At 38.2% G+C, this 13,715-nt stretch overlaps 1 protein-coding gene across 1 annotated transcript in view; it reads left to right on the forward strand.

Moving 5' to 3' along the window:
* Positions 1-13,715, forward strand: part of mkrn1 (makorin, ring finger protein, 1) — a 57,690-nt gene that overhangs the window by 32,983 nt on the left and 10,992 nt on the right. Inside the window, exons 4-5 of the mRNA XM_067999688.1 lie at positions 8,863-9,089; positions 12,609-12,823. Coding sequence (XP_067855789.1) covers positions 8,863-9,089; positions 12,609-12,823 — 442 coding nt within the window. The remainder of the gene's footprint in view (positions 1-8,862; positions 9,090-12,608; positions 12,824-13,715) is intronic.

Consider the following 13,715-nt stretch of genomic DNA (forward strand, 5'->3'; position numbering starts at 1 on the left):
TTTTTCTTTCAAATTGTCCACAGCAGTGTTCAAAAGAGAATTCTATTCTAGATTTCCAATGCATAAACAATTAAGTACAGGCTCAATAATGGAAGTACAATAATGCCACTATTATTCTCATCATTTAGCATATTTTTGGATAAACATGTGTAGTGTATAAACCTGATTAGAAATCTAATAGATCTGTTTGTAACATTTTTTGCTGTACCTCGACCTCTGATAAAACCCACGTTGTTTATGGTTCCCTTACGAGAAGAAAAAGTATACTAATTCTCTATTTCACCTGCCATATATTATCATAGCACTGCAATATTATAGGTCAGGTGTGCAAAGATGATATTTTATGTCTGTCTAACTTAATCAGTTTTCAGTTCCAAAACACTATTCCAACCTCCTGGATTAATAATTAGCCTAGTTAAATTGAATTGCTTTACAGAAGAAGGGTAACAGTTTGAAAAATCCAGAAAGTTGTTTCCTGAGTATCTGAACATAACTGGGTAATTCTGTAAATGTGATAATTGCCATGCCAGCGATAATTGTCACTTTTGTGCTGATTTTATCTGCATCCACATAAAACTCATGTGGCTAAATTAATTTCTTGTATGTATAGTTCTGCATTTGGAAATTTATACAGCATTATAGTGAATCCAGATATAGAAATTTCTAAGAATACTGTAGTTAAGAATGTCTGGATGGTTGCTCCTCAAATCAGAGAGATTTTAAAGATTAAAAAAATACAATTGCAGATTTAGAGATGATATGGGTTATGTCAGCATTGATATGCTAGTATGTATTTATGTGTTTAGTATTAACATATTGTTGAACTGATCATTACAATTTATTTTTAGTCTAAAGAAACTGTGCCTAATTTGCCTTGCTGTGCTTTAAAACTAAAACTTCACAGGAATGCTTATCCATGGCATTTTGAAGCAGGAGGAGCCATTAAATTTAGAATTTTCAACGTACATAATGTAGTGGTGGGAGCAGTTTCATTCCCCAGTGCCACTGAGTTATTTATCAAAGCATTGGATTGTGAAAGCACAAGCAGAAGTCAGGCATCTCCTTGCAAGGATAAAGATAATTTGAATGGGATGTTTCTGTTGGGCAGCTGTTATGTGAGCTCCTGATTGCTAAAAAGTATAATCACAACAACCCAGGAGTCATCCTGTCCTTTAGCCATATGAGTTGGAAGGCCGAGGCAAAATAAAATGCATGCCCTTATAGGAGTTACGTATTCTTAGAGAAAAACTAAAATCCTTCCAATTGTTTTACATTTTATATTTTTTTTGCCATAAAATAAGCTGAACTTCAAAAGTGTAGACGTGTCAGTTTAATACAAAATGCATCATTGTTTTTTTAATTAGGGTGCACTTTGGAACATTAAATTAATTAAATGTATTATTTGGTGCAAAATGTATTTATACAATGTCATGCATCACTCAGTTACTATTAACTTGCAAGTTATTTAAATGTGTACAGTGCAAGTACAGTACATGTCAAAGGATACAACTTATTAATATTCACTTAGAACATAAATTGTATTTGTTAACCTAAGCTGAAACTCTAGTAGCAATATGGTGGCCTCCTAGTGGGCAGTACTTATGCACTTTTCTTGGGAAGAACAGTCTAAAAAGAAGTAATAGTTTAAAAAGTTACATCAACATCCAATACAAATACATTCTCAATAAATTGTTAGGGATTCCCAAGTGGCCTGGAAAGTGCATTGTTATGTAATGTCCATCTGTTATAACCACCACACCTCTCAAAGCCCTTTTTTGTTCTTTTATGCATTATCTTCTATAAAAAGGGACTGTGATTGAATTTCTTCACTTAAACTTATACAAAAGCAAAAGGTAAATAGATATCCATTCCCTGGTACATATATAAATGAATTTGTTGCCACAGCTGATTAAGTTTTCTGGTTTCAGGTTAAACCAGTGGACATTCTTCCATGCCTGCCGCCCCCCCATATGAAAAATTTTGAAATATATTTATATGTTAACATGATCAGAATGATACCAGAGCTTAAAGGGTTAAATTATGAGGACAGGCTGCATAAACTTGGCTTGTATTCCCTTGAAAATGGAAGATTGAGGGACGATCTGATTGAGGTGTTTAACATGTTAAAAGGATTCGATAGGGTAGAAACAGAGAAACAATTTTCTCTCGGGGAGGGGATGGGGGGAGAGAATGAATCAAGAACGAGGGGACATAATAAAATTAGATCTAGGCCAGTTAGGACGTAAATCAGGAAGCACTTTTTCACACAAAGGATAGTAGATACTTGGCGTTCACTTCACCCAAAAGGCTGTGGATGCTGGGACAGTCGGAGCTTTCAAGACTGAGATTTTTGTTAGGGAAGGGTATCAAGGGATATGGAGTTGAAGTACAGATCATCCATGGTCTAATTGAATGGTGAAGCAGGCTTGAGGGGCTGAATGGCCGACTGCAGTTCCTATGTACTTTCTCCCCAGACTTCCCCCACGCTATAACTCTACTCGAGTCCAGGTTTACTGTTTCAGTGCCTTCTCTCCAGCTTTCCCATGACCTTCCATTCTTCAGTTGTGCTTGAGTCCAAGTTTTTATTTTAATACTAGTTTCCTTAGCCTGTTAACAATGTGATTAAAAACAACAACTTTCATTTGCATTGTGCCTTTAATGTAGGAAAACATCCCAAGGTCCTTCTCCGAGCACAATCAGACAAAAATTGACACTGAACCAAAGGGGTGACTAAAAGCTTGGTCAAAGAGGCAGGTGTTTAGGAGGGTCTTAAAGGAGAAGAGATATGGACTGGCAGAGGTATAGGGAGGGAATTGCAGAGCTTAGGACCGCTGACTGAAGGCACTGCTGCCATTGGGGAAAGCGAATGGGGGATGTGTAAGTGGCCAGAATTGGAGAATTCTCTGAGGGTTGTACGGCTGGAGGATGTTACAGATAAAGGGAGGGGTGAGGCCATGAAGGGATTTGAACACTGGATGAGAATTTTAAAATGGAAGTGTTGGTGAACCGGCAGCCAATGTAGGTCAATGAGCACTGAGGTTATGGATGAGTGGGACTTTGAGGGTTGATTTAAGGGCAGCAGAGTTTGGATGAGCTCAAGTTTATGCAGGGTGGAGGTCAGTCAGAAGAGCATTGGTGTATAACAAGCAGGCTGACAACAAAGACAGTGAAGGTGTCGAGAGAGGTGGTAGCGATGTAGAGCTGGGTGTCATCAGTCTACGTATGGAACCTGATGTCATGTCTTCGGATGATGTCGCCAAGGGGCAGTATATGGATGAGGAAAAGGAGGGGGCCAGGGATAGATCCTTGAGAGACTCCAAAAGGTAATGGGGTGGTACGAGAAACTATATTGCTAGAGTCTTTGGCTGTGATTTGATAGGTAAGGGTGGAGCCACGTGAGGCCAGTTCCACTCAGCTGCACAATAGGGTAACATTGGAGGATGGTGTGGTTGACCATGTCAAAAGCTGTAGGGAGGTCAAGAAGCATGAGGAGGGATAGTGTGCCATGGTCACAGTCAAAGAGAATGTCATTTGTCACATAGATTAATGCCGTTTCATTGCTGTGGCAGGGTCGGAAACCGGATTGGAAAAGTTCAAAACAGAGTTGCGGGAAAGATGGGCACGGATTTGGGAGGCGTAAAGACATTCAATGACTTTGTAGAGGGAAGGGAGATTGAAGATGGAGTGATAGTTTGCACGGACAGAGGGGTGGGTGATTACGGCAGTTTCAAAAGGGAGGGGGGCAATACCTGAGGAAAGGGAACAGTTTACAATGTCAGCTAGCACGAAGGCTAGGAACGGAAATTGGGTGATCAGCTGTTCAGTGGGAATGGGGCTGAGAGAGGGAGGTGGGTCTCATGGATATGATGAACTTGGAGTGGACATGAGGGGAGATGGGAGAGAAACTAAACAAAGACGCTGGTTCAGGGCTAGGGTGGAGGGAATCTCAGGGAATGTTTGGCTTGGTGCAGAAAGGGAGATGCGGCAGAGGCAGCTGAACAGATGGTCTTAGTGTTAGTAACAAAGAAGTCCATGAGCTTGCACTTGTTCGAGGTGAGGGCGGAGAGGGCAGGGGAAAGGGGTTTAAGGAGACTGTCATGGATAAAAGAAGCTGGGATTATCTTTGCGTTCCAGAATGATCCTGAAATAGTGAGCGGTTTTGGCAGAGGAGAGCGGGGCGTGATAGAGCTTGATATGATGCAGCCGGCTCTGGCGATGAATGGCTAAACCAGTTGTGCGTCAGATATGTTCAAATCTGAGTTCCTTGGATTTGAGGGAGCCAAAATGGGGGAGCGACAAGGTTGGGAAAGGGTAAGGGTTTTACTGGGGACAAGGGCATCAAAGGTGGAGGTGAGGGAGTGCTTGAGCAGATTGACAGCTGCAAAAGTATTGTGGCAAATGGACAGCCAAAGGCTAGACAGTTGGGAGTTTGAAAGAGCAGTTGTAAGTGACTTGGGAGAGAGTTTTTTGCAGAGCGGATGCAGAAGGAAGGGGATTGTGAGTGGCGAGGGATACAAGGAAGTGATCAAGATGGTCTTGCCTGTGGTTGAAACGATGGAAATAGAGAGACTGTGATCGAGGTGAATATGGGTGATACTTGGGATTTTCCTGCTTTTCACCAATTTTCCTGTGATTTGAACTTTTTTTTAAAAGAAATTTGATTACATCCAAAAATAAACACTGAAAATCATCAAAAGTTAATACTGAAAATTCTCCCGATACTTAACTGCAGTCATTTTATTTTAGTACTTTTTCTGAGTGTCAGTTTCACCATTCTGGATGTCATTGTTCACACTTAGATAAGGACTGAAGGCTATTATCTTGAATTTGGCAGAAATAATTTGACTAAGATCAATGGCCTCAATTTTCACAATGTGGTTGAATTATAAGGCAATAATGCAGTTGTACCAAGCAGTAGTTGAATTGCTGTGTACACCACATCCAGGCCCGGAGTTTCCTTGGCATTTGCACCTAGAGAGACCTGCAATCTGGACGCAAACAAGTTACACGGCTTTAAAGATTGTGAATATTTGGGTGTAAGTGAGTTTGCGCTCACGGGAGGAAACTCCAGGTCCCAGTCTCAGACTGTGCTCTTGAAATAAGCAGGGTATTTTTTGGACTCCGTCACTGATGCCACTTCCAGTTTGCAGTGTGAGAATTGTCATAACCCACTGAACTGAAATTTTTTTTTAATGTAAGTTTTGCTTTTTACGCCCATTATTGGAGTGGTGAATGGTTGTAGATTGGCTACAATCAAATATCAAATCTAACTGTCATTCCTTTAATGATAAATTGGTCAATTGGAAATGAAAACCGGCTTGTCAATAGAAAGGAGAAGAATTCTGCAGGGGTCTCTTCTGGGACCCTAGTATTTACACAATTCATTTAGAAAAAAAAATACAGAACAGGGTGCTGGTTATGAAATTTACTGATTGGACCAAACTGTAGTGAGGTGGCCAGCATAAGGGGATCAAAGTGACTTATCCAGATGGATAAATTCATCTATTAATACACATTGAACAGTAAATGTGAAACATGTATACAAGAAAGGATTTCACTGAAGAAAAGATTATTTCAGGATAGGCATGATACTGTTCTTTTAGAACAATATGTAGTGAAAGAGATTCCTGAGTCCCTTCAGCCCTCAGATAATTTAACTTAGCTGTGACCTGGAGTTGATTAACTGTATGCAAAGCTGTGGAAAACTGTGATACACCCATAGTTTTTCAGAAGAAAAAAAAGACAGTAATATCACTCGGAGTCAACTTCAGGAGACATCTGTTCTGATCACAGTTGCTACCCAATAAACAAAAAGTATATTGCTGTATTTTAAGAGAGACTTTTCCTGATACATATATATTAAAAAAGAATAAAATGACCCTGGAACAGCTGTCCAGGACTTCATGGTGTTTAATGGATGTGATCCCCCAAAGAATTCCCCAACCAGATGCCTAGTCACAGCCTGCAGTGCTTTATGGAGGAACCATTCAACTGCTCATTATTCCTCAAAAGTAGAAGGTGTATTTGCATCTAAAGTTGTGGGCCCCATAAGGAGGTAAGAAATCATCCTCCAAATATACAGTGAGGTTTTCCTTTCATGATTTCAATTTAACCTTTTGCGAAGACTTATCATTTTAACTGAAAAAATACACAACCTACTTGGGCTATACTGATTACATTCAAAGAATACTGTCAACATTGAAACCTCTTAAGTTCTATTAATTTTTGGTTGACAATTCTCAGTATGCAAATCATGGAATACTGGTCTTCTGAATGTATTGTAGCAACTATGTATACATTATGAAAGTTAGTGGGAAGAAAGTTGGGATTCATAACTTGGTCTTCAGTTGATTTTATTATCTTGTGTCTATATAAAAACCTATAGAAGTGATCCCAAAACTTTCATGAATGACTGGATTGCATTTAGCTCAGACTTTCTATGATCTAGATAATGTAAATTTTGTTTTTTTTAAAGCCTAAGGTATTGAAAGCTAAACTAATAACCCTTTGTATAGGACCAAAGTGAAAGTCATAAACCAATAGTGAGTATACAGACAGGAGTGGTATTGAAGTTTGCTTTTAGCAATGAAATGTGAAGTTTTTGTTTTCCTTTCATTGTAAACTAGCCCCTGCAATTATATAAAAGAAACCTGAATCCTCCATAAAATGTTAAGAGCACCTTAATACAGCTAGATTGTTTTTATTCTTAAGGTTTTAGAAATGAAATCACAGTTGTTATATTTCTTTGATTTTATAAAGAAACTGATAATATGTAATCAACATCCTGTGATCTATGCTGCTTGTATGGATATTAATTAAAGCACTCCTAAGTACAATTAAAAGTCTGACTGGTCCAGGCAACAGCAACCCAGGAAACCTTGCATATTCCTTTGTCCCTTGTCTTACAAATGCTTCAATCTGGAGAACTGCTGAGCTTTGTGAGGTGAAGCAAATACTATGAAGAACAGTAAAACCACCTGGTTATGCACTATGTAAAAGCCGACACTGGTGCACATGACATTTGGGAGATGTACAACGTATGTTTATGTTTGAGATGTCACATAAATTGAATATCAGCTCCTCCATTACCAGTGCAGTTTGTCCTGCTCTCAATTACCTGCCTTTCTGCTATAGTGGGTGTACAGCAGACTCACTTTGCAGCATTCATCCATTCTGGAAAAAATATTTGGAAGTTGCTCTCCACTTAATCAAGTAGAACATTTTTTTTTGAAATCTCCCAAAGTGACTTTTCACTCAAACATGTCTGCTTGAACTTTAAACAGAGGAAATGAATCCAAAGGAAATAATACATCCTGTTGGTATTGATGAGGAACTAGACTGGGTGGCAAAAGGAGCTGCAACAGGCCACTTAGGATCTGATCCAACAAGAAATTATAAAGGATTGAAGATGAGGGATTAGTGAGTTATCTGCCAGCTTTCTCGAGCTGAAAAAACAAGTAACTCACCTGGCTAGTTGTGATTTGAAATTTTCCAGCCCTTGTACACGTGGACAGGAGTAATATACAAGCCATACGTGATTGAATTCCCATCTTTTTGCCTGCTGTTTACTATACATAGAGGAGTTGAGAGTGAGACCTATATGACTCGTACAATGCCAGATGTGAGTGAATTGTTACCTTTTTACCTGGTGTATATTGTAATCTACATGTACTTTGGTAATTAACGGTTAGAAATAAACCGATTGCGTTTGCACTACTGACCATTTAGCTTGGCACAGAGTGACAAGCTTATACAGTACAATTGCACACGTAATTAATGTCTGCAGTTCACGGCTTACTAAAATTCAATGTTAAAACAATTCTGACACAGTTCCAAAACAATGGCTGTACTTCGAAATACCTTGTTTTTGGTTTACTAATTTTCTGGTTATGTAAGCAGGTTTGTAGAAATATTAAGCATAATAATTTTCCTTGTCTTCCACTTGTGCTCCTACTTCCACCTCTTCCACAAAAAATAAAACTGGTGCTAGGAAATTTCCTACCAGGCCTATAAGCAATGTCCATCATTAACTGGCCTGGAGGTCGTGAGTAGCACAAGGTGACTCGCCCTCCTTATTCTTCCCTGTGGAAAGTGCCTAGCCACCACTAACTGTCTTCCCATGATGGCCTGCACTCGAGGAATGTGACACAGAGCATTGATAAACCAGCACGTTAGGCCACCAGCTTTTTCATACAGGAAAAACAGTGGTGTACAAGTACTTTGGGAGGAAGGGCCTACAATTTAAAGTATTCTTTGCCTCCACCTCTTACCCATCCGATAGCCATTGTAAATAAAACTCTTCTCCTTTTAGAGGAATAAGTCAACTTTTTATAAGTGGCCAATTAGAGACCTACCATTTTTGGTCTTTGTCAAAAAACCTGCTCAAGCAATTCTTACAGTGGGTCCATCTTTTCTTGCCAAGATTGAATTTTTCTCATTGTATTGATGTACATGAATCAATCTCAGCACCGGGCAGGATCCCGATCCTTGTTTAATATAATGAGAGCTGCTTGATGGTGCGTACTGCATAAGTTACCTGAGCAAGTGCCTTTTTCCAGTCAGATGACCTAATGTGACAAGCATCATGCAGGCTTCTTTCTCATTGGAATACAATGGTTAGGAGAAGCTATAAATAACTTTTCTTACTGAATTTGGGGATGAAATTTCATAATGAAAACACCCCACTTCCCTAAAAGAACATTACTGCCCTTTCACGGCTAATTATTGCAACATTTTATGTTGGAAAGTCTTGTAATAAAGTCTAGGTAGACGAACATAATGGTAGTATATATTCTTGTGACATATAATTGTAGAGTCCTGTTGGTAATTAGTTATAGGACCATTTTAAAATTCTCGTTACAGCTGTACCAAATTACCGAGAAGCAAGAATGGAAGGTTTAATAATAGAAGAAAGCTATCAGGTTCCACAAACTGGTGAAGATGTAAAGAAACAGATGTGTCCATATGCTGCCTTAGGAGAATGTCGATATGGTGTGAACTGCGTGTACCTCCATGGAGATGTGTGTGATATGTGTGGTTTGCAGGTTCTTCACCCAACTGATGCCTCTCAGAGATCAGACCACATAAAGGCAAGTAACTGAACAACAAGGAAGGCTATTGTGCATAAAACATTTGGGTTGATGTAATTTATGATGAAGCAGAATTAAGAGAGAATTGATATGTACTTAATCTATATCAGCCTTAAGTTGTTACTTTTTTTTTTAAGTGTAGTTGCTGGGTAAAATGATTCCCATGCAGCACATCTACTTCACACTTGTGCAATTTGTTCTGTGGCCATTTTTCCCCTGTTGCTGCTTATTCACATTTAACACTTAATGGTAAGATTATTTAATGAGTGTTTCAGAATTTATTTAAACCTGCAGTTGAGATGTTTTACTGAGGACAATTAAATTATATAGAATATATATAGTGTCTATGATCATGAATTCCAGAAGTTTGCAGTTGAGTTAAAGCCACCTTGTCTCAATCACGCCTGAAGCCTACAATCTGCATGTTTTCTCGGCCTGCCCACCACCCCACCCCTACTCATGGAAAAAGTTCCCGTAGAGTGCAGACACTGAGAGCTCTGATTAGAATCATTATTTTCTTAGAAAATATGATTTTGTGCAGGACAGCTGATCAAATATCAGTACTGTCGTTTATAACTATGCTCAAGAATGTTTTAAGAAAGTAGGTTGTGAGAGAAACTGCATTATTTTGGAATACATACCATTCTTTATCTTAGTTCATGTAGTTTGTGAAAAATTAATAGCTGTGGACAATGCCTCTTTTGGAGCATTTTCGGTATGGCATTAGAACAAACCTTTTTGGGACACCTTTCTCATGCTTCACAAAGGTTGATGTGGTGGTCCGTATTGTCAATAAGAAACGTAGCCCTGCAAAACGGAATTTTTTTTTTCTGCTTAGAAAACTGTTTGTCTTGCTTTGAATTTGCTATCTTGAATTCTTAAATAATCTCATAGTTCAAGTAATGCATCTCGTCTGCCTGGGCTTCAGTGGTGGCAAGCGTCCATGTCTGGTGCCATTGTTTCTTGTCTATAAACCATAATGTTTTGTTAATTTTTCTCGGCTTCTCTGCTTATATTTAAAAAAAATACAATTTTCAGCTTCAAGACCGCATACACTAACCTATGTCCCAGCATCTGGCCAAGCAATTTTCATGGAGGTGGCGGGGGGCTTTGTTTCTCATTGGCCACTATTTTGTATTTGCCATTTTTTTGTTTTTTCTCCAATGAACACAATACCTTTTATGTATAATAATTAACATAATAAAGGAAATGTACACCATTTGTGACTTTGTACAGTTCAATCTATTAGAGCAGATCATTTACCACCATCCTCTTGTTCTAAAGCAGTTCATTCATCGCCCTTTCTATTTTTGCTCTGTTGAGAACATTTTCCCCCTATCGTTCTAACTAGCTATTTTATCTACATGCTGCAAATTGTTTATCATTTATTATGGCCTGTATGCCTTACCTCACTACCTTCCATACCATGGCCTGTATTCTCTCATGATATTGAAAAGCATGCCATTTTGATCTTGACATAATCAAATGTGTTTTTTCCAATCGTGCAACTTGCTGGTTCCTTGGTCCTTGAAACTTTCAAAACCAGTTTCCCCAGATTCTATCTGAGAAGAAAATGCAGTTCTCTGTGAGTGAACTGTGATTTGAGAACTTCTTTCAGACTGTCCAGTGGTGGATAGCAGCTACTGCGTAGTTAAGGGAAAGCAAGCAATATGATTATATTCTAAACTTCCAATTTTTAGATTCTCGAAGTAAAAGTGCAAGTACGTGGTATGGGGATGGTATGAATGATGGTAAAATAAGGCTTACAAGGTCTTAAAAAAAGGAGGAATAATTTGCAGTATGGGAGATAAGGTAGCTAATTACGGTGGTGCCAGGAATTGACTTCATTTGGAACATTCAAGGAGCCTTGTGTTGGAAATAATTTGTCAGTTAAACTAAGCAATTTACACTGGTGCTATGGAGGAGATTCTAGCAGGTATGTACAAAAAAAAGTTAAAATTCCTACTACTTTTTGGTCCCCAAAACCCCAGTATTCAGTTCAATCCCAGACCTTCTGTCACTTGGATGAGTTTCTAACAGAATCAAAATAGTCATTCATTCTATTTAAAATAACTTGTGCAATCTTTCCAGAAGATTAATTTATAGAGATAGATCTCAAGTGTGATTTTTTTCATTTGTAGATTTCTTGGGTTTCATGTTCAAAAAAAGAATGACCAATACAAATATCCTTTTCAGCTTCACATCCCCAACTGTTCATGCAATTATTTTCAGTGGTCCTATTTCTTAATGAAACATTTGTACAGCTGTCCTTCTTTTAATGGTCATTAGAATTTCCTCTCAGTCCTGTAAGTTCTAGCTATGTTTCAATATATCTCTTTCCTTGTTGACTTCGGAGAAAGTACCTATAAACATGAGGCTCTGTTTGAGATTTCTTATCTTTCAATTGCCTCCTTTCCAGTGGGCAAATTCCTAAAGGCAAGAGTCATTATCTACCAAAACATTGAGGGTATCAGCGGGCCATAACTTCTATACAGTTAAATCTTCTCTTTTAGCAGTCTTCAAAAAGATGATTGCTAGCACTTTTCAGTAAGAATAAAGGAAGCTTCTGTCTTGACATGGTGTGTCCAACAACTGAGTGTTCTGTCAGAGTTCAAATTACAGCCTTCATCACTATCTTTGACATTGTGTGGAGATGCCGGTGATGGACTGGGGTTGACAATTGTAAACAATTTTATAACACCAAGTTATAGTCCAGCAATTTTATTTTAAATTCACAAGCTTTCGGAGGCTTCCTCCTTCCTCAAGGTGAACGTTGTTGGAAAAACGTTTTTTCCAACAACGTTCACCTGAGGAAGGAGGAAGCCTCCGAAAGCTTGTGAATTTAAAATAAAATTGCTGGACTATAACTTGGTGTTATAAAATTGTTTACAATCTTTGACATTGGTAATGAATATATCCCTGGTAGACTTAGGGCTATATACAGACTACATAGACCCAACATACTAGATTCCAGTAGAGTCCTGATTGCACCAAGCAGCCTTGAACTTTGCCCAGTACAGAGAGTCTTGTTACATGACTGATCTCTGGACAAGCAACATGTCTTTGAATCAATAATATGAGTGTTGCGTAATATTACAAATGGGAAGGGATTTGTTTGCAAGTTTGAGAAAGACTGTTTGATTAAAATTTATGTTAAATAAATTGAAGCTCCACATGTTCGGTACAACACATGTTGTGATGAACTCTTCCAAGTGTTCGTGCTGTGAATGATGTAACAGGACAATCAAAAGCAAATTTGAGGACCACTGGTTTTAGTTCATTCATCATTTATGGTCATTATTTTACATTTACTGTATAATTTTACCTTTTATATTTTCATGACCTTTTAAGGGTGAGCTGTCTAAAATTTTGAATAATGCAGTATTCTGATCTATAACATTTACAGTATTTTAATCTGAACAAAGATATTAACTTGGCAAATTTGAGATATGCAAATCCAACTTAACTGAATTGCAATATTAATACGTTCTTCTGACTTGTGGATGTTCTTTGTTATAGGCTTGCATTGAGGCTCATGAAAAGGACATGGAGCTATCTTTTGCCATCCAGCGTAGTAAGGATATTATATGTGGCATCTGCATGGAAGTAATATATGAAAAAACAAATGCAAGTGAACGACGTTTTGGAATCCTGTCCAACTGCAGTCATACTTACTGTCTCAATTGCATTCGAAAGTGGAGGAGTGCCAAGCAGTTTGAGAACAAGATTGTAAAGTAAGTCCCTTGAATCTAGATTTGAAGAAATGTAAATTCCTTTGGTTGCTTACAAACTATAAAACAGATCCTTGTTTCTCTCTTTTTGGGTTTAATTTATTGTAAAACTACTTTGCTTTACTAAGGTAATTTTTGATTTGCATTATGAAAACCTTCTATTGTTAAAGCTTACAGTGCTAAGTGAAAACAAATTGTCTTCCAGTACCAGAATAGCAACTGCATCCCTTGCTGTGATATGTCCGGCTGACTATGCTAATTTACAGTAGTTACTGAATTAAGGTCTGTGCCAAGTTTTTTTTTTGAGGGTTTATTTATCTACTGCAGCCTATAATCTGCTGTTGACGGGAAATTTATTTTGTGACTATCTAGTGGTGTCCAGGTTCATGAAAGGCATCTGAAAATCTTTTGCAAACCAGATCTTTGCCCACAGAGGACTTGAAGCTTGTTTTACATCGGGTTGCAATAGGTTCAACAGTTTCTTGCAGTCTTTTTTTTTCTAAAAATTGTTAGTGTTTGCTCTTTTTTCACTTGCAGGGTTAGAGAGCTCTATGCTTTGGTGGCCGACCCACCTTGTTTATTTTGGCATGCAGATAGGACAATCATAATGACAAATCAAAAATCTGTTCCTAAAACACTATCTTGACTTTTGACACAGAATATTGAGATCTGAAATTTTCTTCACCACCACACATTTCCCTTGAAAGTAAGTAGAATTTAATTATTACCTACAGCCACTAAATTCTGTGTGGATAGGACAGAGGACATCTGCCAATCTGTGTAATGCACATGTTTATGTGATCTCAGTGTCTAGTGCTTTTGTGCTCCGTGCTCTAAACCCACCTCCACCTTAAGTCACAACAGAAACTCTTTCTCCTCTCTCTTTTTGCATGAT

The sequence above is a fragment of the Heptranchias perlo genome, chromosome 18 (genome assembly GCF_035084215.1).
Source record: "Heptranchias perlo isolate sHepPer1 chromosome 18, sHepPer1.hap1, whole genome shotgun sequence".
Taxonomy (NCBI): domain Eukaryota; kingdom Metazoa; phylum Chordata; class Chondrichthyes; order Hexanchiformes; family Hexanchidae; genus Heptranchias; species Heptranchias perlo.